The sequence below is a fragment of the Acipenser ruthenus genome, chromosome 1 (assembly GCF_902713425.1).
Source record: "Acipenser ruthenus chromosome 1, fAciRut3.2 maternal haplotype, whole genome shotgun sequence".
NCBI lineage: Eukaryota > Metazoa > Chordata > Actinopteri > Acipenseriformes > Acipenseridae > Acipenser > Acipenser ruthenus.
The window spans coordinates 89,500,329-89,523,796 of NC_081189.1; the positions used below are offsets into that span (position 1 = coordinate 89,500,329).

The 23,468-nt window shown below is 37.8% G+C and overlaps 1 protein-coding gene across 1 annotated transcript in view; it reads right to left on the reverse strand.

Moving 5' to 3' along the window:
* The window catches only part of LOC117421059 (calcium uniporter protein, mitochondrial-like), an 80,889-nt gene extending 59,276 nt beyond the window's left edge, over nucleotides 1–21,613 (reverse strand). The window contains exon 1 of the mRNA XM_059031816.1: nucleotides 21,270–21,613. Within this exon, the coding sequence (XP_058887799.1) occupies nucleotides 21,270–21,377 (108 nt within the window). The 5' untranslated portion in view covers nucleotides 21,378–21,613. The remainder of the gene's footprint in view (nucleotides 1–21,269) is intronic.
* Nucleotides 21,614–23,468: the final 1,855 nt, after the last annotated feature.

Here is a 23,468-nt window from a genome sequence, read left to right on the forward strand (position 1 = left end):
GTGCGTATGCACATTTTGGTTAATTGTTTTATTAGTTTTGCTAATTGTTTATTGTTTAATTATCACCCACACCTGATTATATTGTAAATTAATGTCAGGTGCAGGGTATTTAAGACGTGCAGCTTGTCTGTACGAGGCTGCTGAGTAGAAGGAGGCAGATAGTGTGCTCTGTCTCCGAGCAGTCGTACATAATTAAGTGCTGTGTGAAACCGGTGTGTTTTGTGTAACAGGTAAACGGCTTAGCCATCCTGCGAGTGAGTCAGGGATTCAACTGTGTAATTAGCGCTCCAAACGGAGATAGCTGTTTATTTTCGTTTGTGTTCTGTTTATTAAAAATAGCGCAATCTCGCTTTAAAAACTCAATTTCCTGCTTTAAAGGGGCAAACGAACGACCGTGAGTGCCGGCCGGGTTACAATATATATTATATGTGTGTGTGTGTGTGTGTGTGTGTATATATATATATATATATATATATATATACACACACACTACCGGTCAAAAGTTTTAGAACACCTCAATTTTTCCAGTTTTTATTGAAATTTACGCAGTTTAATGTCTCAATGTACTCTGAAATTAAAGCATAGAACAAATAAACAATTGGAGATAAAAAAGAAATCATGGAATCGTTTTGTTTAACAAAATTTAATCTAAATTTTTGACTCGTCAAAGTAGCCACCTTTTGCAGATATAACAGCCGAACACACTCGTGGCATTCTTTCTACAATGGAAATCAAATATTGTTCGGAAAGTTCTTCCCAACACTGTTGCAGAAGTTCCCACAAATGTGTTGCACTTGTAGGTTGCTTTGCTTTCACCCTTCTGTCCAGTTCATCCCAAACCAGCTCGATGGGGTTTAAGTCTGGAGACTGTGCTGGCCATTCCATGATTTGAAGCCTACCGTCTTGTTCTTTTCTTCTAACGTAGTTCTGACATAGCCTGGAGGTATGTTTTGGGTCATTATCTTGCTGTAGGATGAACCCCTGACCAACTAGGCGTATACCAGAGGGTATTGCATGGCGCTGCAAAATGCTGTGGCAGCAGTTTTGGTTCAGGGTGCCACTCACTCTGTGCAAGTCGCCGACTCTGGATCCAGCAAAAGAGCCCCAGACCATCACGCTTCCTCCTCCATGTTTGACAGTTGGTGTCACACACCGAGGAACCATCCTTTCGCCTACTCGACGGTGTACAAAAACCCTGCGTGATGAACCGAAGATTTCAAATTTTGATTCATCGGTCCATAAGACCTTCTTCCAGTCTTCAGTAGTCCACTGGCGGTGCTTCATGGCCCAGGCAAGCCTCTTTTTCTTATTTTGCCATCTTAGCAATGGCTTTCTTACTGCCACTCGACCTGTCAAACCTGCAGCTCGAAGTCTTCTCTTCACAGTTGAAACTGAGACTTGCTTACTTCGACCAGTGTTAAGCTGTGCTTGAAGCTGTTGTCCTGTGAGCCGCCTATCACGCAAGCTGTTGACTCTCAGAAACTTGTCTTCTGATTCTGTTGTGGCTTTGGGTCTGCCAGACCTCTTCCTGTCAGAGTTTCCTCCAGTTTCCAAGTGCCTTTTGATGGTGTAGGAAACTGTACTCACTGACACCTTGGCTTTCTTTGCAATTTCTCTAAAGGAAAGACCTACACTTTTAAGGGTTATAATGGTCTGTCTGTCTTCCTTTGTTAATTGCCTTTTTCTCGTCATTATGAGAGCAATATACTACTTCCTGCAGTACAATACTGTCCAAATAATGCTTAAGAGGGTGTAGTAACACAGTCTGTTCCAGCACTGCTTTTATACAGACAGAGGGTTTGTAAGTAATTAACAAAAGTTGGGACACCTATAGGAATTGTTAGCATCAACTTTCAAGGTTTAATTTACTTCCATTGCTGCAGAACATCTGTAGGTTGTTAACCCATTACTTGTTCCCTGAAAAAGGCCTTTTTGAATAACTCTGAAATGTACATTATTTTTCAGTTTTTGTAACCTAAACTTTTTTTTTAACCTCTGGCAGTTTACCGTTTACCTTCGTACCATTTCAGGTTATTCACTGGACTTGAACTGCTTAAATTTCAATAAAAAACTGGAAAAATGGGGGTGTTCTAAAACTTTTGACCGGTAGTGTGTGTATATATATATATATATATATATATATATATATATATATATAGATTATATATATACACACACACACAGATGCACAAAAGAAACGCAATACTCAGGTCTAATGGATTTATTCAAATATTTTAAACAAACATAGTTATCAAACAAAACCACAGAAAATGTGAACAAAAATACAGAGCGAAGAATCATAAGTTTTCAGTATGAAACATGACACACTGTCAAAATGATAACATTACAAAGTTAGTATTGGGTATGACCTCCCTGAGCATTAACACAATCAGCAGCGCTGGTGCATAGACCTGGTCAGCCTCTGGATAGACTGCTGTGGGATGTTCTGCCATTCTTCCTGTGCAGCTGCAGCCAGCTGGCGAAGGTTGGCTGGTCGCGGTCGTCTCCGGTGGATGACACTGGCGATTTGGTCCCACAGATGTTCTATTGGACTCAGGTCAGGAGAAAAAAGCTGGCCACGCCAAGACCTCGACATTGTTTTCTTGAAGTTGTGCAATTATAATCCCAGCACTGTGTGGTCTTGCATTGTCCTGCTGGAAAATCGACACTTCTGGATTGGCTTGCAGGAATGGAAAAACTGTTGCCTCAAGGACTTCGTCAGTGTATCGCTGAGCAGTAAGGTTGCCCTCAATCTGCCCCAAAGGTGTTCTTGTGTTAAAGGAGATTCCTCCCCACATCATCACACTTCCACTCCCCCCCCACCGGCTGGCTTGAACAACGCAAGTGTCAGCATAACGCTCACCATGACGTCTCCACACACGTCTTCCGTCAGGTCTGTCAAGTACAAAACGGCATTCATCGGTGAATAAAACACTCCACCACTCTCTCTGCCGCTACTTCAGATGTTCTCTGGCCCACAGAAGGCAGTGATTGTTGTGTCTCAGCTGTCAACATGTTACCCAGGGGTTATTTCATCCTGGAAATTCTCATGCTGTAGCCACTGCCATTTGTCTAAAAACAATTACGTAGATGGATCAATCGGATGGGACGGTCCTGGGCCAGTGTGGTGACCCTCTGCCTTCCAGGACGTGGCCTGTCCCTCACAGAGCCGGTTTCCTGGTTTCTCTGGACTCGTCTGCCGATTGTTGAAGCAGGACATCTCATTCTCAGAGCAACTTCTCTCACAGACAGATCTTCAACTATACCGATAGCAACCAGGCAATCTTCATTACTCAAGCGGAGCATGGTCGTATCTTTCACTGTTCTTGCGTTAATTAAACTCATGTCTTTTCAAATGGCTATTTATACAGATTCTTAATCAACTCATTTCGGCAATTTTAACAACTCAAATACCGACCGCTTAGCACCTGGCATTTTTATGAAGTCGCATGGCTTAAGCTCATTATTTTGTTATGCTAAGGAACATTTTATACCAAAATTTGGTTTTCAAATGGGCATTAAGGGTAGACTTATTTTCTTAACAGTGATGCACTGTTTTATATCTACTGTAGCTCCATTTGGATGGGATTGAGTTTATGAGCTATCCACCAAACTTAAAATAATTATTTCTCAGTTAATACCGCACAGTAATGTAGAATCCTATTTAGTTTACTGGCTGTAACCCTTACGAAAGTGTGTGTGTGTGTGTGTTTACTGTACTTGGGGAATCAAATTGTAGATCAGCATAACCAGTATGAACAGAGTCTGTGTGGTACCTTTAGAGTGTGTGAAACTGATAGCTACTTCCATGGGCAGAGAGTGTTTCATTTTACGTTGTCCTCAGACCACTTAAGCCTCTCCAAAGCTTCCCGGAAAGAGAATTATGTCTCTATTCCTGCTCTGCATCAAAGAGTAATTTGCTGATAAGTACAACTATATTAGTTTCACCTTTCACAAAAAAGTTTGATGGTTTGAACTTCGTACAATATAAGCCAGGCAGACATTACTTACCCCAATAACCAAATAAATGTATATGGGGATTAATCAATTATGAAATTCTATTTTTGGAACAAATCAAAAAATATTTATCTGATATATTCTTTTAAAATGGATATAAACATAACACATGGTCTAAGTATTACATACATAATTAAAGCCCTGGGGGTAGTCTCGAGTCCGGTTCTAAATTAGATTGCATCAGGTAGTGCGGTTTGTCAGAAGCGTGGATGCTGTAATACCGAACCATATTCGTTGTGCATCCTCCAATGTCCGTATACAAATTCTGAGGCTTGTTGTAAAATCGTGGATGATGGAGCGACATGATCAGGTGCTGAAATCCACTCTCATTGATATCTGGAGCGATGAAAATCAGTCAAGGAGAACTTCAGAGTTCAAAACAAAACGCACACATTATGATAAAATGTACCTTGTGTTTGTAAGAAAAAGCCGTAACGTTCATGTGAAGAAGCACTATATTCCGTGGGCACAGGCTCCATATTCGCCGGGTTGTAAACATAAAATACAGTGCATGGTGGGATAATGTCACATTAAGTCCCACAGTCCATTGCACTGCTGAGTTCTAATAGGGCTAATTTGCATTGAAGAAGAAAAAAAAAAAAAATCGGTTCTTGCTGTTGGGATAATTAAAAACAGGTGTTCGTTATAAGAAGGGTTCGTTATTTTTCAGGTCTGTCCCCCACAGGCTTCCTTCAGGCCTTAGCCTTAATGCAGATACAGACCAAACATTTTGCCGTGCTTTAAACCTTAATTACTAGCAGGTGTTGTTAATTAAATTAATAAAACAATTAACCAATTATACCGTGGTTGTAGAAAACAGCCACAAAACCCACATTCACATGTTTTTGGCAGGGGTAGCAACTGACCCCATCCCTGCCAACCACCACCAACACATAAACCCAATACTTTATTTGCAGGCAGGCCTCAGCTCTGTCACAATCTGTATACATGACACACACATTTATACTCTTTTAGATGAAAATTGTAAGAAATGTGTTCCAATACATGTTGCTGTTTGGCACTTGCCAGCCAACTAATGCATCCTTAATTCCATAGCTGTATCAACAAAAAACAAAAAAATAATACAATTGAAAGCAGACAGCAGTCAGTTCCCTTTTTTAAGCTAGAACCACTGGAGAACAGGTACTATAATAAACTGACTAATTTTTCAACTGGCAACACATTGGGATACTGTAAAACATGACATGAGGATTTGTAAGAGATCAAACTAGTGAAATGACCAGCTAAAACATTATTACTACTGTACAGGTTGTGTGGCAACTTTATATTTGGAAATATTCTACAAAGAAATAGCCCTAGATGGTATCTCATGATGAGACAATATTATGCAAAGAAACTACCGACAGGTTTAAGAGAATAGAATGTAATTTCCAGGCAAAGATATTCAGAATAAAGACAGGATTTGCATTTTTAAGATTTGTAACTGTGTGCTTCATTCGGACATTTTTAAACTTTGCAGGGGACAGAACATTCAGAGGGACACAAGTGGGGGCAGTTACTGCATCACTGCAGACTCCATTTCATATGCAAAAAAATACGGCACCTTAAAAAAATGATATAGGCCTATATGTTCTTGTTTTGCTTATAACACCTCCAGTACATGTCGCAAAAAGCCTTGTGCAGCTACAGAAAGCTCTTCACTGACATCAGTAACCACTCTACTCACAAATGCTAATTTCACACACTTTAAATGTGCAATTAACTGACATTATCAACAACTTTCCTCTCTCGGTCTGCAATAAACACTGTTTTCCAAGCCAATTATTTTCACACATCTACAGCCACGTAAATCAGCAGCTCTCTAATTTGAAAAGTCAAAAACAGGCTTAAGGCTGATAACTGTGTGCAATTATTTAATGATAAAACTGCATTAAAAAATATATATATATTTTGCATTTGTTTGTTTGTTATTTATTACTTTAATAGGATGGTGGCACCAAAATTCTAATTCCATCCAAGGGTCACTGCTGAGATAAAATAGTGTTTGATCCTGTGTAAAAAGTAACTTTTAAAAAGCACCTGAAAACTGAAATTTAGAGCTGAGAGAAAACATCTGAAAACAGGGCGAAGTTGTATCCTGTAAGAATAATTACAATAATTACTGCATACAGTATGTTGCCAGATTTACTCCAGATGACTCTACTGCCTAAAAGTAAATAAAAGCCTCCCTCCCTCCCACCCCCAACAAGCTGCCTCAGTTTGCCTGAATAAACAACATTTAAAAGTACATTAAAAATGTAAGCTACTGTGTGGCACAAAGCCATGCCACTAGGATATCACATTCCACTGCAATAATATGTAGTATTTATAATAATGAAAGAGCACAGTAATCAATGCAACATTCAGAGCAAAACTCACCACGTAGATTATCACAGACCAATTATATTCATATGCAGCATAGAACAGTAGATAAGAAATCCAATTTATTTTAGTCAAGTTAAGGTGTCTTGTAAAGCTATTTATTTTTGTTAATTGCGACGCGATTTTTCAGTCGCATCGGGCAGTGCGTTACACTTCGCCATGTGATTTTACAGGATCGGCCGATTGATTTCAGTTGACTCGCAAAGTTTAAACATCGGGCAGTGTGTACCGGGCTTAATTGAGGTAACTTTACAAGATAGACAGTTTCTGTGCTGTGTAACAGTTACAAACAAATATACATCGAGATACATGTGATACAACTAGCTCAATACATATTTACTATCACTCAGACCATTCGTACAGTAATACAGTTTATCTGATATTAGTGAACAAAACAAAAACAACATAATTAAAAATAAATAAATAAATAACACAGCTTATGTTACAGAATCTATCAAATACAGGGATCAGTGGCACAAACGTTTTTTTTTTTTGTTTGTTTGTTTTAATATCCCCTTCTGTTGACAAATTACATAGATAAAGGACTTTTTTAAAATTTGTATAAGAAAGTGTACGGGGAAATGAAAGCCTATACATAATTTATTTACACTTATGCGTTCTTTGAATTAATATTGAAAAAAAAAAAAAACATGTTATATGTATTCACAAGGATGTATGCCATCTAGAGCACTCTGTTAATTAGGGATGTTTGCTTTCTACTGCCAAAAGTAACTCCATCCTCAGTAATTTCTGAATGTTTTCATTTTAAATGGTAAAGCATTGAACTTGTGTTTTTGTGTATGGCAATTTAGTTTGGCATAATTATTTACATACCACGGTTTTCTAGTCAAGTTCCTCAAAATACTTCCAAACATGGCTTTGCCTCGTTCCTTTGTTTAGAGATGCCATTTTATTAAACATATAAACAAACGCCAGAAAAAAAAACGCTTGGCATTAACAATCTTACCTCATGGACTGGATACCATACAGCATGAACACAGAGAGCACCAATTACTAAAATTAATACATTAAAAAATATGCGTTTGGTGACATTTGTCACATGACCATATATATACGTCTGCCATATTATTCAACGTTTAACCTCCGCTTGAGTTTATACGTTTAAACATTTAAAATTCCTATCCCTAATAGCTGGGTATCATCCACATAGCAATGGAAGTTCACTCTGTGTGTGTGGATAATATCACAGAACGGTAGTATATATATATATATATTATATATATATATATATATATATATATATATATAAGGCTTCTGATATTCGGTTTTAACCGATAAAACACCCACGATACAAATAAAAAAGAAATTGGTGGATAGCTGATGTAACTTTAAAAAGAGGATGGTGAGTAAGTAGATTCAAGAAACTGCACAGAGTCCTTTTCTTCAGTCAGTTGTTATGTTTATTGAAATATGCAGGGAGTCTGGTCCCAGGTACAGGACACAGAATACTCGTTCTTACAATTGTTGCATGACATTAAATACCCTTCTGCATAGGTGTCTTTCTCCTCCTCTTTCTCTGACACTTAACCAATAGAAAAGGTACAACTCATTATCCTGTTACCATACATTTAATTTTGTGTGAGTGTGAGTGTGTGTGTGTGTGTGTGTGAGTCTAGTGTGACGACCTCTGAACTCAGTGCATTCCTCAAACCCCTGGTGCCCCAAAAAGGTCCATACATCTGGTTTTTGTCATCTTCTCTCCGTTTTGCCTTAGACCCTTCAAGTCCTAGTGGTATTATCTCTTACTCTCCTTGTGAACCTCTTGGTCCAACAGCAGTCCCTGGGAGCCTTCTAGCCCCTTTATGCTTTGTATTCCTAAAAGTCTTAGAGCCTAGCCCCTCCTGGTCCACAGCACCAATATCTTGTTAGCTTGCAGTCAATGTTGGACAAGAAGCTTGTAGACACAAGGTCTCTTATCAATTGTTAGCAGTACATGCAATTTGAACCAAACAGTCTGCTATCTGCAATATTAGTTTCTTTTCAGAAAAGAACACCAGTATAGCTCTGCCAGTCCACATGCGTAGCAAACTGCTAATCAATTCTCGATCCATGTTTTCCAACATACCCTACTTTTAAAATATAAGATGGAGGGGGGTGACCCGCTACAACCAAGTTGCTGACGTGATCCCGAGCCCTCAGATGTCCTCTTCGCTGGTTCTGAGTAGTCACATCAAGTACCATGTTTGTATAATATATTATAGTGAAGTATGTTCCTCTCATTCTAAGTCTCTCCATTATGTGTAGGTATCTACCTTGCCTTTGCTGTTTCTCCATGTAAGTATGTCATGAGTAAAAAACAAACAAAAAAAAACAAACAAACATACATACAAATAATACAAAAAATGAAAAATAAACATACAGTAAACATACAGAAAAATACAGTAAATACAGTTTATCACTGTACACAGGTATTATTTCTTATTCATGGTGGCTCCCAGTAAGTTTACAGTTTCCCATCTGCCAATGGTCCTTTCTAACTGTCGATGTTGTTTTTTCCACCAAAAACACTGAATGCTATTCCATAAAATCAATACTATTATTATTAACAGTATTATTAAAACAACATAATCCCCAAAAGTGTGCCCTAAGGCCTGTCCTGACCATCTATATCGTTTCAATACGGTGGCTTTTAATTGTGCCAAATCAACTTCGACCTTAGCTTTGAGCAGCTTCTGTTCCGCTCTTTGTAGGGCTATTTTAACCAATTTGTGCACTTGAGAAAAAATGACCAAATATGAATCTAGATATGTGTCATCCCACCAAGCAGTAATTTGGAACTCCTCTGCTTCAGGTTCAGGTATATATATATCTCCAATCTGAACTGCATGTGTTGGAGAAAAACAAAATCCTGGAGAAGTCTGACAAGTTAAATCTCCATATTTAAAATTGGTATGGTTACTCAACACACACCATTGATATTTCCCAACCTGCACTGCTTTTTTCCACCCCTCTAGTGGATGTACCTCTAATTCAGTGCTTATATGTCTATTAATTCCGGTGATTGCAGGACACCGGCAAACTACATGACTATTTGTTTCATAACAACATGCTTCATGCACCACACCACTCCAGTTGCCTCGCTGAACTTTCCATGTAGCCTTTTCCCAAACTATCACTGTCTCATTGTGTAGTACTCCTATCGGTCTAATCTTCAAACTGTCTTTATACTGGTTATTAGGATCCAGGTATGGTATTGAGAGATAGAACTCTATGTGACCAGGTGGTTCCTTGCCATTCTCCTTTGGCCACACTAAACTATCTCCCAGGAGGTCAGTCTGATCAGGGTGGATCATTGCCAACCTCAACCTGAGTTCCTCCTGTGCATGTCTAGGTACCACTCTTAGCCTAATGTCCATTATTTCTTCCTTCATTGTTTTTAAAAGGTCACCCGCAAATATTCTACAATCTATTGCTTTGGTCAAATTGCGCAGGGCTCCCTCTGTTCCATCCATTAGCTCATATATAGCTGTACCCTGGAGCCTAATCCCTTGATTTACATACATCTGTCCATTCCCCAATCTTTCTATTTCTTTTCCCACAGCACTTGACATTTGATAAATATCCCAGCTGTTTGCAACAGAATTTCCTGCACCAAACCATCCTACTATTTCATCAAAAAGTCCCCTCTTCCTACGTTTCTCATTACCTTCATACATTCGTTCGGCTATTCGCTCTTTGTAATCTCTTATTGTACTACCTATTTCCCTTTGAAGCCAATTCTGGATATTGGTGTATTGCTTGCAATGCTGCTCAAATATAACAGTTAGATTTGTGAAATTATACATTACACACGATAATACTATATTCACATTATCCAAAACAGTTTTTCTTTCTGGTCCGAGAATGATACCTTCCCGAGGTAGGAGGTGCAAAGGGGACATACTTTCGTAGTGATTTTACCTCGATAGTACGGTTTACTGCCCTGTTTCAAGAAATTGGATCACCCCGCATGGAACAAGTGTAAATTACTGACGTACTCAATTCCTTACAGCAATCTATGCCTCCCAATTTCACCCACCCGTCCTGCTCTTTAGCTACGCGGTGCAGTGTTGGTTTAACTCTGTAAGCTCATAATCACATCTTCTATCCGAAACTACAGTACTCTCAGAATAAACTCTATGTTCCAGCTGTGGATCCCCATCCTCTTGATCAGAACCACACTCATGTTGCTCTAACACATTTAGGTGTATCATTATTTTTAACCCGTATGTTAAATTACATCTTTCTAGAATCCAATATTCTAGACCATCTCAATCTTAAAACACTTAAAACTGATTAAAACCTAAAACTATAACTTCAAAAATGATCACTATGCATTGAACAAGTACTAAAATAGTGCCTCATTTTAGACATATTCAACACTACAGCATATCATTCAAAGTTCACATGATCTCCACAATTAATGTCTAATATAGGTAACCATATTTTTCAGTAGAACAGCTGTTTTCAATTGGTATTTCCATTCAACATAGGATGTCCCATTACCTTACAAGTACATATTAATATAGTCTTATGTTCCTAACAACACTCCAAATAATCCATTGCAAGACACCAACCATTTTACCTCCCTATCATGGATGGCAGATACAATGTCTTAACAATACCACTCTTAAGTGTCATGAACAACACAAACTCCATACTCCCAGTGCCTCTAGAGGTCAATGGTACAACCTTTGCAGTTTTTGTTATTTTACTGAATGTGATTAGTAATAAATTACATGAGACCTTCCCATCTCTGCACTCCAGGATCGCTGACATATTACCTTTAGTATCTTTAAACTAAGACAAATCTTTTCACCAATCATACATGTATACCCCAAGTTTATAATACGTAGTTTCATTATCAGGTATGTTAACTGAAATTAACAGTCCCCATTACATCCCCAAAAATGTCACTTTAACGTCATCATAATTTCTTCTTTTGATATGCAGACTGGAATGGTTCCCCATATGTAAGAATGTCTCTGTGGTTTCAGATACTTCCTCATGACCGTCTCTCAGCAACTTACACTCTTGTTCCAGATATATGGTAGAGCTTAATTACTACATATCATGGACAAGCATTGTAAAGTTCTGCAGGTTAATATGTACAGTTCCTGTTTGCATATCCAAATTGTCCCACAAGTGTATTGGAACTTTCTGCACAAACTCTTCTGAAATGGTCCTCTCAGTTCCGATGAACAGCATTGTGCTTCCATTCCACATAAACGCCAACAGTATTATCTCGGAACCTGTGGAGAACAAGTGCAGTATTTATTCTTTTGATTAATATCTGATTTAATTTCAAAAAGGCTAATTCTTGAATAGTCTCTTTTTCATCTGCATTGATAATGTTATTGCAATTCTAAGAATCGCCAATGTCTGTTAATTCTATCTTGTATTTTTCTCAAAGCCTATGTCCACCCCATATCGTGAACATAATATAAAATATCAGTTCCAGCATGAACCTGTAGGAGAAGAGAAAAGCCTTAGACCTGTGTCTGTACTCTGAAAGTAACTACAAATCTCTATCTGCTTCATTGCTCACAATTACTACTCTAAACTAACTGCATCAGTGCCCTTAGGAATTTCCATTCTCCAGCAGGCTTGCTTATCAGTGAAACTAGTTTTCAAGCCAGTTTTCACTCCCTCATTTTTGTATTGCCAATTTCAAATTGGTTTCTCCCAGTTTGTCCATTATCTCATACGAACCTCCCCAATCAGCCTTCCAACCCCCCGCTTTTTTTTTTTAATTTGAATGGAGACCCTGAGTGGGGTTGGAATCAGTGCCTGTTTTAATGCCTCAATTCAGGTGTTCATAGAGGGTGACAGCTAGTTCGCTGTATCCTTCCATGAAGTCCTGACAGAATCCAAATATGCCCAAAAAGATCTAAGGGGCAGATTTTTAATCAGCTTTTTATTTCCTGGGTCAGGTGTGTGTCCTCCAGTTTCCACCTGTACTCCTAAGAAACAAACAGATGATTTCATTAATGCAGCTTTCTTTAGATTTAATTTGAGAGCAGCGTGCTCCTCCAGCAACAGATAGTTCTTCTCCGCAGTTCCCATTGCAACAGTATGTCGTCCACATACTGTATGATATTACCTAGTTGAGAACAGTCCTGTAAGATGTTAGTCATACATTGATCTCTCCCTTCTTGGCAAGACGTCCAGAGCACATATCACAATAACAGTTGAACAGAAAGTTTACAAAGAAATGTATTCAAACGTTAATGTTTCTCAATAACGCATACAGAAATAAAAGTACTGCCTATTCTTGCTGCAATTAATAACAGCATCCTTTTTAGCAGATCAAAATAAATCAGGATCTATTATAGAAATAGTCCAGTGAGAAAGAAAATGTGTGTGCACATAAACCTGACCTTCATGAGCACCTGTTTATGATGCTTCCTTTTTAGAATGTGATCCACAAGCTCTACCAACCCAGAGCTCTTTGGGTGGCAGAGGACATGGAATCACTGTACTTCGCCAACCAGGGCGCAGGTTGCTTCATGCTTAAGCCAGCGAATATATTCTTTATTTGATTAATTTACACAGGCGTTTCCCCATGGTCAATCGTACCAAGTGCATTTGTATTACTGTGAGTGCATAATTACTTTTGCTACTGCGACTGTCTGTTCTGTATTAGACAGTGAGAAGTTGACTTTATTTTGCATCACAATATTTCCATTAGTTCAGCGTCCTGTGCTGAACTTCCACAAAAGAGTATTCATACCCTATATTCACAGACAAACACACAAACATTAACCAACAGACTGTCTATCATACCAGTATCACAATCCATCAATCCTGCAGTCCTATACTGCACCATCAATAATCTCATGTCACTCGCGATTTATTCATGTTTCAGTTATCACATTAATCTAATTATCATCACCTCTCCTGCAAGAAGCTCCGTAAAATACTAATTGTAACCAACATAAACAAAACACATCGTACACATGTGTGCAAACATCCCATTTCACATCACTCACGTAGCTCTGAGTGACACTGCTTTTGTCTCCTGCATCACTGCATTCTGATGCCTCAGCAGAAGTTGAAATCCCTGTAGATCACTCTGATATCGATTGTGACCTCTTTTTCCCCATTTGAATTGTATTTTATGCTTTCTAACAATTCAACTTTTTTTTTCCTTCTACTCGTAGTGTGCTTTAGCAACATCAGAATAAACCCAGTTAATACTGATAACATCAGTGCTTTATTAAACTACGTGTTTTCCATTCAAAGAGAATGCAATCTCCCTGTTTAATTCAACATGAACTAAACAATCATTAATAAACAGACCCCTTAAAAATAAAACATCGTTTTAACTCTGCACTTTTTTTTAGCTACACCAATAATACAAACTCTACCACTCATGTGATCTTGGTTTCAAATATGTATTCATAGGTGATTCATAAAATTCACCCGTGTCTTAAACATAGAATTCACTCTCAAACAAACACTTAACATTCATTCATGAAAATATTTTTTAAATATTTCCAGGTCGATAATTTAATTTGTTTCAGATTTATTGATCTCCAAAAACATTTGTTCTCTTCCTAAAAGTCTTTTTATTTTTTAGTCTGTCTAACAGTGATCTATTCTCAGTCTTTTCTCTCTCTGCCCAAATATGGTCACGCAAGTTTTTTTCCCTATTCCTCCCTGAATCTGTGACCAGGGAGACACAGACCCTGCATACCAAAACAATACCACCACTTTCTTTTCAAGTAAATCTTCTATCAGAAAGACAAAATGTTCCTCTTGTTTACCAATATAATCCTGAACAAACTCTTAATTGTTGCTTTGTATATTTGTGTTATTGTTTTAGTTCAAAGGTTGGCCATTCCTTTGCATTCAAACACTAACACAATACAAATAACTCATCAGTTAACATGGGTCTCTTTCCCTTATCAAACCCTCTTATGATAGAGGCAAGACAATAAGTATTCATGCTGGTTCTTAGTACATAGTTTTTCTAAGATGTTACTTTATCTCCACGCTTAAGCAAAATCAGAATTACTCAAACAATCATTAATAAACAACTTCTTAATTACATTTTAATGTGACCTTTTAATTTTACAGGTTTTTTTGTTTTGTTTTGTTTTGGTTTTTTGTGGGCTACCAGTTTTGAATTTCCTTTGTCTTTTTCTTCTTACGAGACACACACTCCTGACCTTTCACTGTTCTGTACATAGCTTCCCTTTTTGCCATGTTTTAACACATAGTCTATGTTCCATATTCTCCAGCCATCCATTTGATGACATTGAGGGTCAGCTTCTAACATATTTGGAGTTGATCAGACTCCCAACAAAACACAACACTAACAAAACAACTTGTTTTTAGTTTTGTCTTGTTTTTACCAATATTCTGTGTTTAAAGCTATGCTTAACGAAGCATAAACTTTTATTTTGGTTTATTGCACATTTAATTTACACTTTTGTATGTGCTATCTGGGCTTAACTGGAACTTATTGTCTGATTGTTCCTTATCTGTACCACCTAATGTGGACAGTTAAATAAGAGGCTTATCCTATTGCCTCCTTATCGTGACTTATAAACCAAACAGTAAAAACAAAGACAAAACAGGTGTACCAAACCCTCTCAAAAACAAACATAAAACATAAATCCGAGTATGCCCGTACCTGTTGAGCTATACAAGTCCGTGTAACTAGTCCAATAGACTCTACTGGCACGTCATAACACTACACGATTTACTCCGACTTTTTTAAGAATCCAGAGGTCCTCTTTCATACCTAAAGTCCTAATAGTCAATACACTTTTAGTTCAGCGGTCAATCTCTCTTGACTTAACTAATTGTGTCCTCAATGTACGTGAATTATCAAAAAGTCCTCTTTCATATTCTACCCTTGATTCTCACTACATTCTAAACACTGCATATAAAACAATAAACCAGTAACTACTCACCAATGTACGTGGTTATATGTTCGAGCTGAAGTCCTGATTCAAAGATTCTCCACACCGTCTGGTCAGAAGTTAGAAGCAGTCTCTGTCCATTCGCTTTGTCCTGGTCCTGTGCACAGGATTCAGGCTGGGCAAATGGGTTTCTCTGCAGTCAGGTATCAAACCCTCCCCGGTTTTTTGGAAAAAAAAAAAAGTTTCAGGAAACAGTCCACAGGTGGCTCGCCAAATGATGTAACTTTAAAAAGAGGATGGTGAGTAAGTAGATTCAAGAAACTGCACAGAGTCCTTTTCTTCAGTCAGTTGTTATGTTTATTGAAATATGCAGGGAGTCTGGTCCCAGGTACAGGACACAGAATACTCGTTCTTACAATTGTTGCATGACATTAAATACCCTTCTGCATAGGTGTCTTTCTCCTCCTCTTTCTCTGACACTTAACCAATAGAAAAGGTACAACTCATTATCCTGTTACCATACATTTAATTTTGTGTGAGTGTGAGTGTGTGTGTGTGTGTGTGTGAGTCTAGTGTGACGACCTCTGAACTCAGTGCATTCCTCAAACCCCTGGTGCCCCAAAAAGGTCCATACATCTGGTTTTTGTCATCTTCTCTCCGTTTTGCCTTAGACCCTTCAAGTCCTAGTGGTATTATCTCTTACTCTCCTTGTGAACCTCTTGGTCCAACAGCAGTCCCTGGGAGCCTTCTAGCCCCTTTATGCTTTGTATTCCTAAAAGTCTTAGAGCCTAGCCCCTCCTGGTCCACAGCACCAATATCTTGTTAGCTTGCAGTCAATGTTGGACAAGAAGCTTGTAGACACAAGGTCTCTTATCAATTGTTAGCAGTACATGCAATTTGAACCAAACAGTCTGCTATCTGCAATATTAGTTTCTTTTCAGAAAAGAACACCAGTATAGCTCTGCCAGTCCACATGCGTAGCAAACTGCTAATCAATTCTCGATCCATGTTTTCCAACAATAGCCAATAAACAAAAACTGTGAAAATGGTTAATCAATTCATGTTGACTTTACCCTATTTCCATTAAAAAATAAAACCTACTACAAAAATAATAATAATAATAATGTTTCCCAGTGCTGCTGGGCAATGTCCCACCTTCCTGACCTGCATCTATCATTGATTCTTTCTCAATACTTTAAACCCGCCCCAACTACTGAATGACAACACATTCCTACATTTCTATTGGAGACTCTGCTTGCGAGATTTATAACGAGATTACAATCAGGATGGAGGTTTGTTAGAGTGATTTCAAGCTGTATTACAGTTAAGATACAGAGGATTTAAAACAGAATTGTGGCGAAATGTACAAAAATGCCTACACACATAAACCCCAGAAGAATGTGCCCGTGACCATAGGGATTTCGTTGTGGAAGACAGCACAGGAAAGAAGGTACAACTTAAGTGTGCAACTACTGTCGAGTTACTACTATACAAATTTTGACAGGAAAAAAAAAAAAACGCTCAAGCATTTTGGAAAGTAACTGAAAACACTAATTTCATACAGTATATCAAAAACGAAAGCCCCCCCAAAAAAACGATTTACATAAAAAATAAGCACTGAAAAATACAATTAATAATTTTCCTACAGATGTCAGGACTGCCCAGTCCCTGACCACATTCCGGCGCCTAAGACTCACCTCTTCAAAGAGCACCTGTAGAACTCCTCTGTTTGTATCCTGGGACACTATCACCCTTCATGTAAATGTGCTTTATTTTGCTCTTATCAGCCCCTATTTTACTGCATTTAATCCTGTACTTCAGAATACTGTAATCTGCCAAGTTTTTAACCTGTAGTACTTTGTATTTACTCACATCCTGATGTAACTATCACTATTACCTGCTGTATTCTTGAATTGTGGTTTGTCAAACTTGTACTTTACTTGAACAAAAGTTATTGTATTGCTTGCTCTTATTGTATTACTTGTATTGTAACGCTTGAAATGTTTTTGCTTACGATTGTAAGTCGCCCTGGATAAGGGCGTCTGCTAAGAAATAAATAATAATAATAATAATAAAACCCGAAAAACAGAAGCCCTACATATATAATGAAAATAACAAAAGGACCTAGAATAGAGCTTGTGGAACACCGCAGACAATTTCAGACCTTTCAGATTTTGCCTCCCCAACAGAGACAAACTGAAGTCTATCAGAAAGATAAGATTTGAGCCAGGTTAGGCCAGACAGTCCCACTGCGTTTTCAAGACGATTCAGTAAGATGGGCAGCGTTTTCCTCACAACGTGTTTGCCGTACTTTTCAGGAAATGCATTGCTATGTAGTTCTGATTTAGGAATAAAAAATCGTCCAAACCAATGCAGATTACTCAATTCATAGTCATTTAGGGGAGGAGATATTTAAATGTCCGTGTCTGCTTACTAAGTAGGAAAAGAACAACTCTGAATATCGTGAGGAGAGCTTCATACGTTGCCATGAAGATAAAAACATTTAACAAGAGAAATTAAATCACGTGTTGTCTCGTACATTCTAAATTACGCCACGCGTAATGTCTGGTTACCTTTCCACGCATGCATGCACAATTATATAAAAATATAATTTCTACTAAATACAAGTTTTACTATTTAGAATTTATATTTGTGTGTGTGTGTGTGTGTGTTTGTGGAACATCTAAAAGTTACATTTCATTAACACTAGAACCACCTTTTACAATACATATTTTTATTTTGAATATAACCTACAATATTCAATTTTTATATATATATATATATATATATATATATATATATATATAAATTGTGACAGCATCATAGAACATGACAGTATTCTTTGCAGTTGAGATGAAGGAAACCATTTAGAGCTTGTTTTGGCCTGAGGTTAGAACAATGTGGCACTGGAAATATGAAATTGGCATCAGAAATGGTTTATAAGATTTGAAAAAATGAGACGACGGCAGGAAATTTACAAATACATACTGCAAGCTCTTCTCACAGGGATTCTTAAGTATTGTTTTTAAGATGTGAATTTAAAAAGGTACCAAATTAGTTTGTGTGACCACACCCTGAACAGTATTGAGAGTAATTAATACAGGTTCTTGTTTTTTTTTTGTTTGTTTTTTAACATTTTTAAATTAAATATGTCATTAAATAGTCTTTAGCGTTCACAATATGTTCACATTCCACAATTTATGGTGCTGTTGAAATAGAGCAGCCATTTTAATGAAATGCAATGTCCCTGTTACTCTTTTATTGGCCGTGAGGGTGACCTTCAGTATTTAGTGCTAACCTGGCTCCACTATTGTGAATTTTGAGTTTCAATTAAAGTGTTTTGGGGACAGTCTTTTAAAAGTAAGATTAAATTGAAGCTCACCAGGCAGGAATGTGCTACCTTGCTTTTTTGTTGGCTTTAGTTTAGATTTAAGATCCAGGCAAATAAAGCAAGGTGCTTTAAACATTTCAATATATAAGCTTCAAAAGGTGGCATAAATTAGGCCTCACTTTGTTAGCTGCGTGAGAACGTGTAGTATTTCTGAACTCACACTTCTCAGTGCAAGAGCCGATATTATGTGCAATGCTAGTCTTAGGAGGTATTATTTGACTAATGAATAAGATTATTATTTTTTTTTTTTTTTTATATAACCCCTGCTTTTGATATGAATTATAAAGATGCAGTGTCCCATATGGGTTTAAACATTGTTAACTATTTTTAAGACCTTTATCTTTATCAATTCACAATATTGCAATATTGCATCTCAGCCACAAACCTAAGCGGACACTTCTCTCTGTTTAAAAGACTATTTTGAAACTGAAATTGGAACCTTCCCTCTGCTGTCTGCCATCCCTCTTGTTACCCAACTCACTCCTTTATGACAGCTACAGTATGTTAAATAGACAATCACCGTTCCACCTCAGCAATGAACGGCAGGTCACGTCCCCCTACAAGCTCTATGACAACCTGCTGGAGCTGTTGCTGCTGAATAGGAAGCTAGCTTGTTACATACCTGTAACCTCTTACTGCTGGAATGAGCATCTGTTTGGATCTCAGTAACACAGGATCAAGCGAGTTTCACAGGGGTGAGGAAGTGTGTGCCTATAGCTAAAACTACCTTTAGGAAGGTTAAACTGTAAAGCTACTCAACAACGTCTGTACAGGCAGCACATCAAGCAACGAAACTACAGAATGTGCAGCAAGGCAGACACTTTAAAAGATGTGGTAATCATTAGTATAATCATGAAGTGGATTTTTACTTGGGCATAGTAGGTCAAACCAATTAGGACAGAGAAATAATGTGTCCACGTTTCTTCATAAAGGGAGAAATGCTTATAAAATGCCATGGTATCAGTCGTACTCAGAACAACTGACTTTTTATCCGCACTGGGATGATATAAAAAATATCTGTGATGTACAAATGTTAAAATATAACTTAACAGAATGAAGAGACTTGCTTACATAATTTCTTACAAGTGCTTCTTAAACAGGAGAAACCTTTCAGTAAATCCCAATGCAGTTCAAAATCACAATAAGAAAGTAATTACAATATATCCCTGGATATATGTCAATTATCTGGTTGCATTCAGTTTCGTATACATGTCAAACCACTGACTTATTCCAGAAATAAGCCATATTTTCTAAAACCATTGAGAATTACCGTCACCAAGTGTGTTATTAGGTTGCTTTTCAAATTGACAGTGAAGTTGCCTAATTTGTGGAACTGCCCAGCAGTAAACAGACAAGGAAGGAATTAGATCTTAGTGTAAAGCTGAACACATGACTGTGAGACACTGCTGCTTAAAACTGTGGCTTAAATTCATTCATTACACAGCAAAGTTTCAGCTCTTGGAATTTGCTTTTGCTTTTTTGAATGCACTGCAATTCAATTCTGTTTGAACTAGCAGTAAAACTTGGATGCTGTTTACAGAGCACCATCATGAAGTCTGCAAGCATTCAGTTAACCTGGCCAGGCAGATAAGGCATACAAGAATCTCAGCAACAGGGCAAGAAAACAGGATGTCAGCCAGCACAAATCTAAACAGCAATCAGTTGGTGATACTGGTCCGTGCCTCACTTAACTACCAACACTCTGCACCAACAAATGTGGAAAATCACAACAGGAATAAGAAGTCTGCCCTCTTATTACAGTGCACAGCAGATGAATCACATAATGAATCATATTCCTATGAAGACGTCCGGCACAGGCTGGCAAACTTCTTTTATATTAAATAAAAAAGGTGCTGGCCTAGGTTTTAACCTGTTTCCCCCGTCTTCTTCAAGTGGACCCACACCTGCTGAGATCTCTCTGGAAAGAGACACTTTCTCCAGCTGATCCATTATCTGGGAGAGGCGATTTACCAAAATATTTAGGAAAGACGCTACATAGTACAGCAGAGCCCAGAAATGCAAAATTAAATTCAGCAGACCAACAGTGAGATGAGGGATGCTCCCTAATGTCACATCTTCAGATATAAATTAGAATAAATAATGACAAAAAACTTTGGCATTCAGCTAAGTTGCATTGAGCACAGTACTTTATATTCTGGTGTGCACAAACTCCATTAATCATGGCATGCGTTTCATCACGGGTCCAAGCAACATCCGTATCAGTACTTTGGTTTCACTAGGTTACATTGATATAACGTTAATTTAATATACTGTTTACTGTCTGGTCAAATCTAACTTAGATGAAAAAGAAACATTTGAGAAAAAAACCTTATACGACTACATAACAAAGTTGTCCGTACGATTTGTACAGCACCAGAAAACTCCCCTCTCCAAAACAAATGTCATGCCAAAATAAATTTAGAAGAAATTAATTACAACACGAGCTCAGAAGTACCCGAGCAGACACGTTTGTAAAACAATTGATTGTACGTTGTGTGAAAATGACAGAACACGTTGCTCCTTGCGAAACGAAACAGTGAGTCGTTTGCCTTTTTTCCCTTACGTGTAAGATACTTTTTTTCATAGATATTTAGATTTAAACTTACCCGAGAAAGTATCTTAACCTGGTTCCTGCTTGTTTTGACAGCAGCGCAGCCAACAGCCCCCCGAAGAGCTGCAACGTGCAGCTTCACAATGCTTCCAAACAAAACCATTTCTTTGAATTACTGCGCTTTCCTTGAGAATGTTGTCATAATGTGATAACTGTAGAATGATTTGCTCAAAAAAAAAAGCCAGCCACGTCCGTCCGGTTCTGCGGTGTTGGTCGTGACAACCGCTCACTAGTATTAATACAACAACAATAACTACAGTAGCTCCCAGAAATGCAAAATAAAATTCAGCTTCACTGTCTGTCAAGCTCAGCCTTCATCTCAGCTTTAGTATAAACCCATTGGTTGCCATTTAAAGGGGAAGATCGTTCTCTCAATTAGCTAATAGAATTCTACCGACATAAAATCATTAAAACAAAGTTTTGATGCCTTTGCCTAACGGGTGCAACCCCAGCATTGGAAAATGCTGTTATAGTGTCGTTGGTAGGGACATTATTATTATTAACATGGCAATTTCGAAGGAGTTTGGTAAACATTTATCTTATAAAACACAATGTCACGTATATGCGTTTAATCTAGCGGTACTCAGTTATGCAGGATAGGACAGTTTGCAGTTTTAAAGTTGAACCGATACGATACTAGTATTTCCTGAATTTGTTCGTGGTGTAGCTTCACAGAGGCTAGTACAATGGGAAGATGTGAGGATCGCTCCTGGTTCAGACATAAAAGCTGGAGAAACTGGATTTATCACATATTTTAGTGAAACTCGCTCATTAAGGTAATTTAGAAAAGGGTTGTGCATTTGAATAGTGGCCCCAAATCCAGGGCCGCCGAGAGCTGTATGGGCCCCGGGGAAGGATTGGTATGTCCCGCTGCCCCCCCCCCCCCCCCCCCCAGGATAGTTTACTTTTTCTCAAAGTAGTTATGTTTAAGTTATTTACAGTATTCAACCTTTTTTTTTTTTTTTTTAGGTAAGTGAATAAATATGTTTTTTTGTACAAACTCCACGTGTAATAGTCATTCATCGGAAGCTTACTTAACATCAAATAACATACGTTTTTAGCATAAACTACATTTAATGGTGTTGCTATACACTATTTTATTTATCACGTGCCAAAAATAAACCACTCATCTCTGCTCTTAACTAATAGCCTGTATTGGTCAATATGTTTGTTATTTTAAGCAATACCGATCATTCTCTAATTGTGTTTACCACCTGCTGAAGAAAGTACTTTATTTATTTTACACGATACCATTTTTCTAACAAATTGTTGCACCACGTTGTTTTGAGCAAATTATATATCTTAATAATAGAGTAATTCATATATATTGTGCAACTTTAGGGTTATTTTAAAGTTTTTAAAAGTTTTTTTAAAAAAATAAATAAAATTGCTATGCCTTTTTCTCAGCTTTTTGGTGTAGTAAAATATGAAATTGGAAAGTTCAAATCATTGTGTGAAAGGAAGTGTTTGACAGCGCCTGGATACACAATCATTACACAACAAGCACATCGGCTCGGTGTGCAGGACAGGAGTTTTTCTTTTTAATGTGGTGGTGGGAACGCAAAGGGTCTTGTGCAGGACTATTGTTTTAAAATATTGTAATATTAAAAATTAAAAAATTAAAAAAGTTCCCCCTTCATCAGGGACCCGCTTCAGGGCCTTGGGCCCTGAGGAACCTCCCCGCCCTCTCGGTGGGTCTGCCCAAATCTCACTTAAGTTCAACCAATGAGAGGATGTCAGAGTAGTATCAGGAACATAATACAAAATAGGTTTCCTATTGGGTAGGAAGCTTGTGCCCCGACATCTGCCTTTGGAGAATGTAAACTGGATTATCAACAAAACATGCCTTGAGGAGAGTACACCGTAGGCTGAACTACGGACAAATGCTGTAAAGAGACAGCATGGTAAACCACAGCTTTAATTTCTCTAGGGAAAATAAAGATTGGATCAAATTACTATTTTTGTTAACTGCCAGTACTATAATATTATAATATTTATATATAATATTATAATATTTTACAACTGAATCCAGGAACATTTAAATATTGAATAGTATCAACATTCTGTGCTCAAGTTCAGACAGACATGCCAAGATGTTAATGGTTTGGAGCTCAAAAGACAGTTCTCTGTCTAGCTGCCTTCTACCAAAGCTGGATGGTTAAAACGGTTAGGACCACTGTTAAATACATTATGA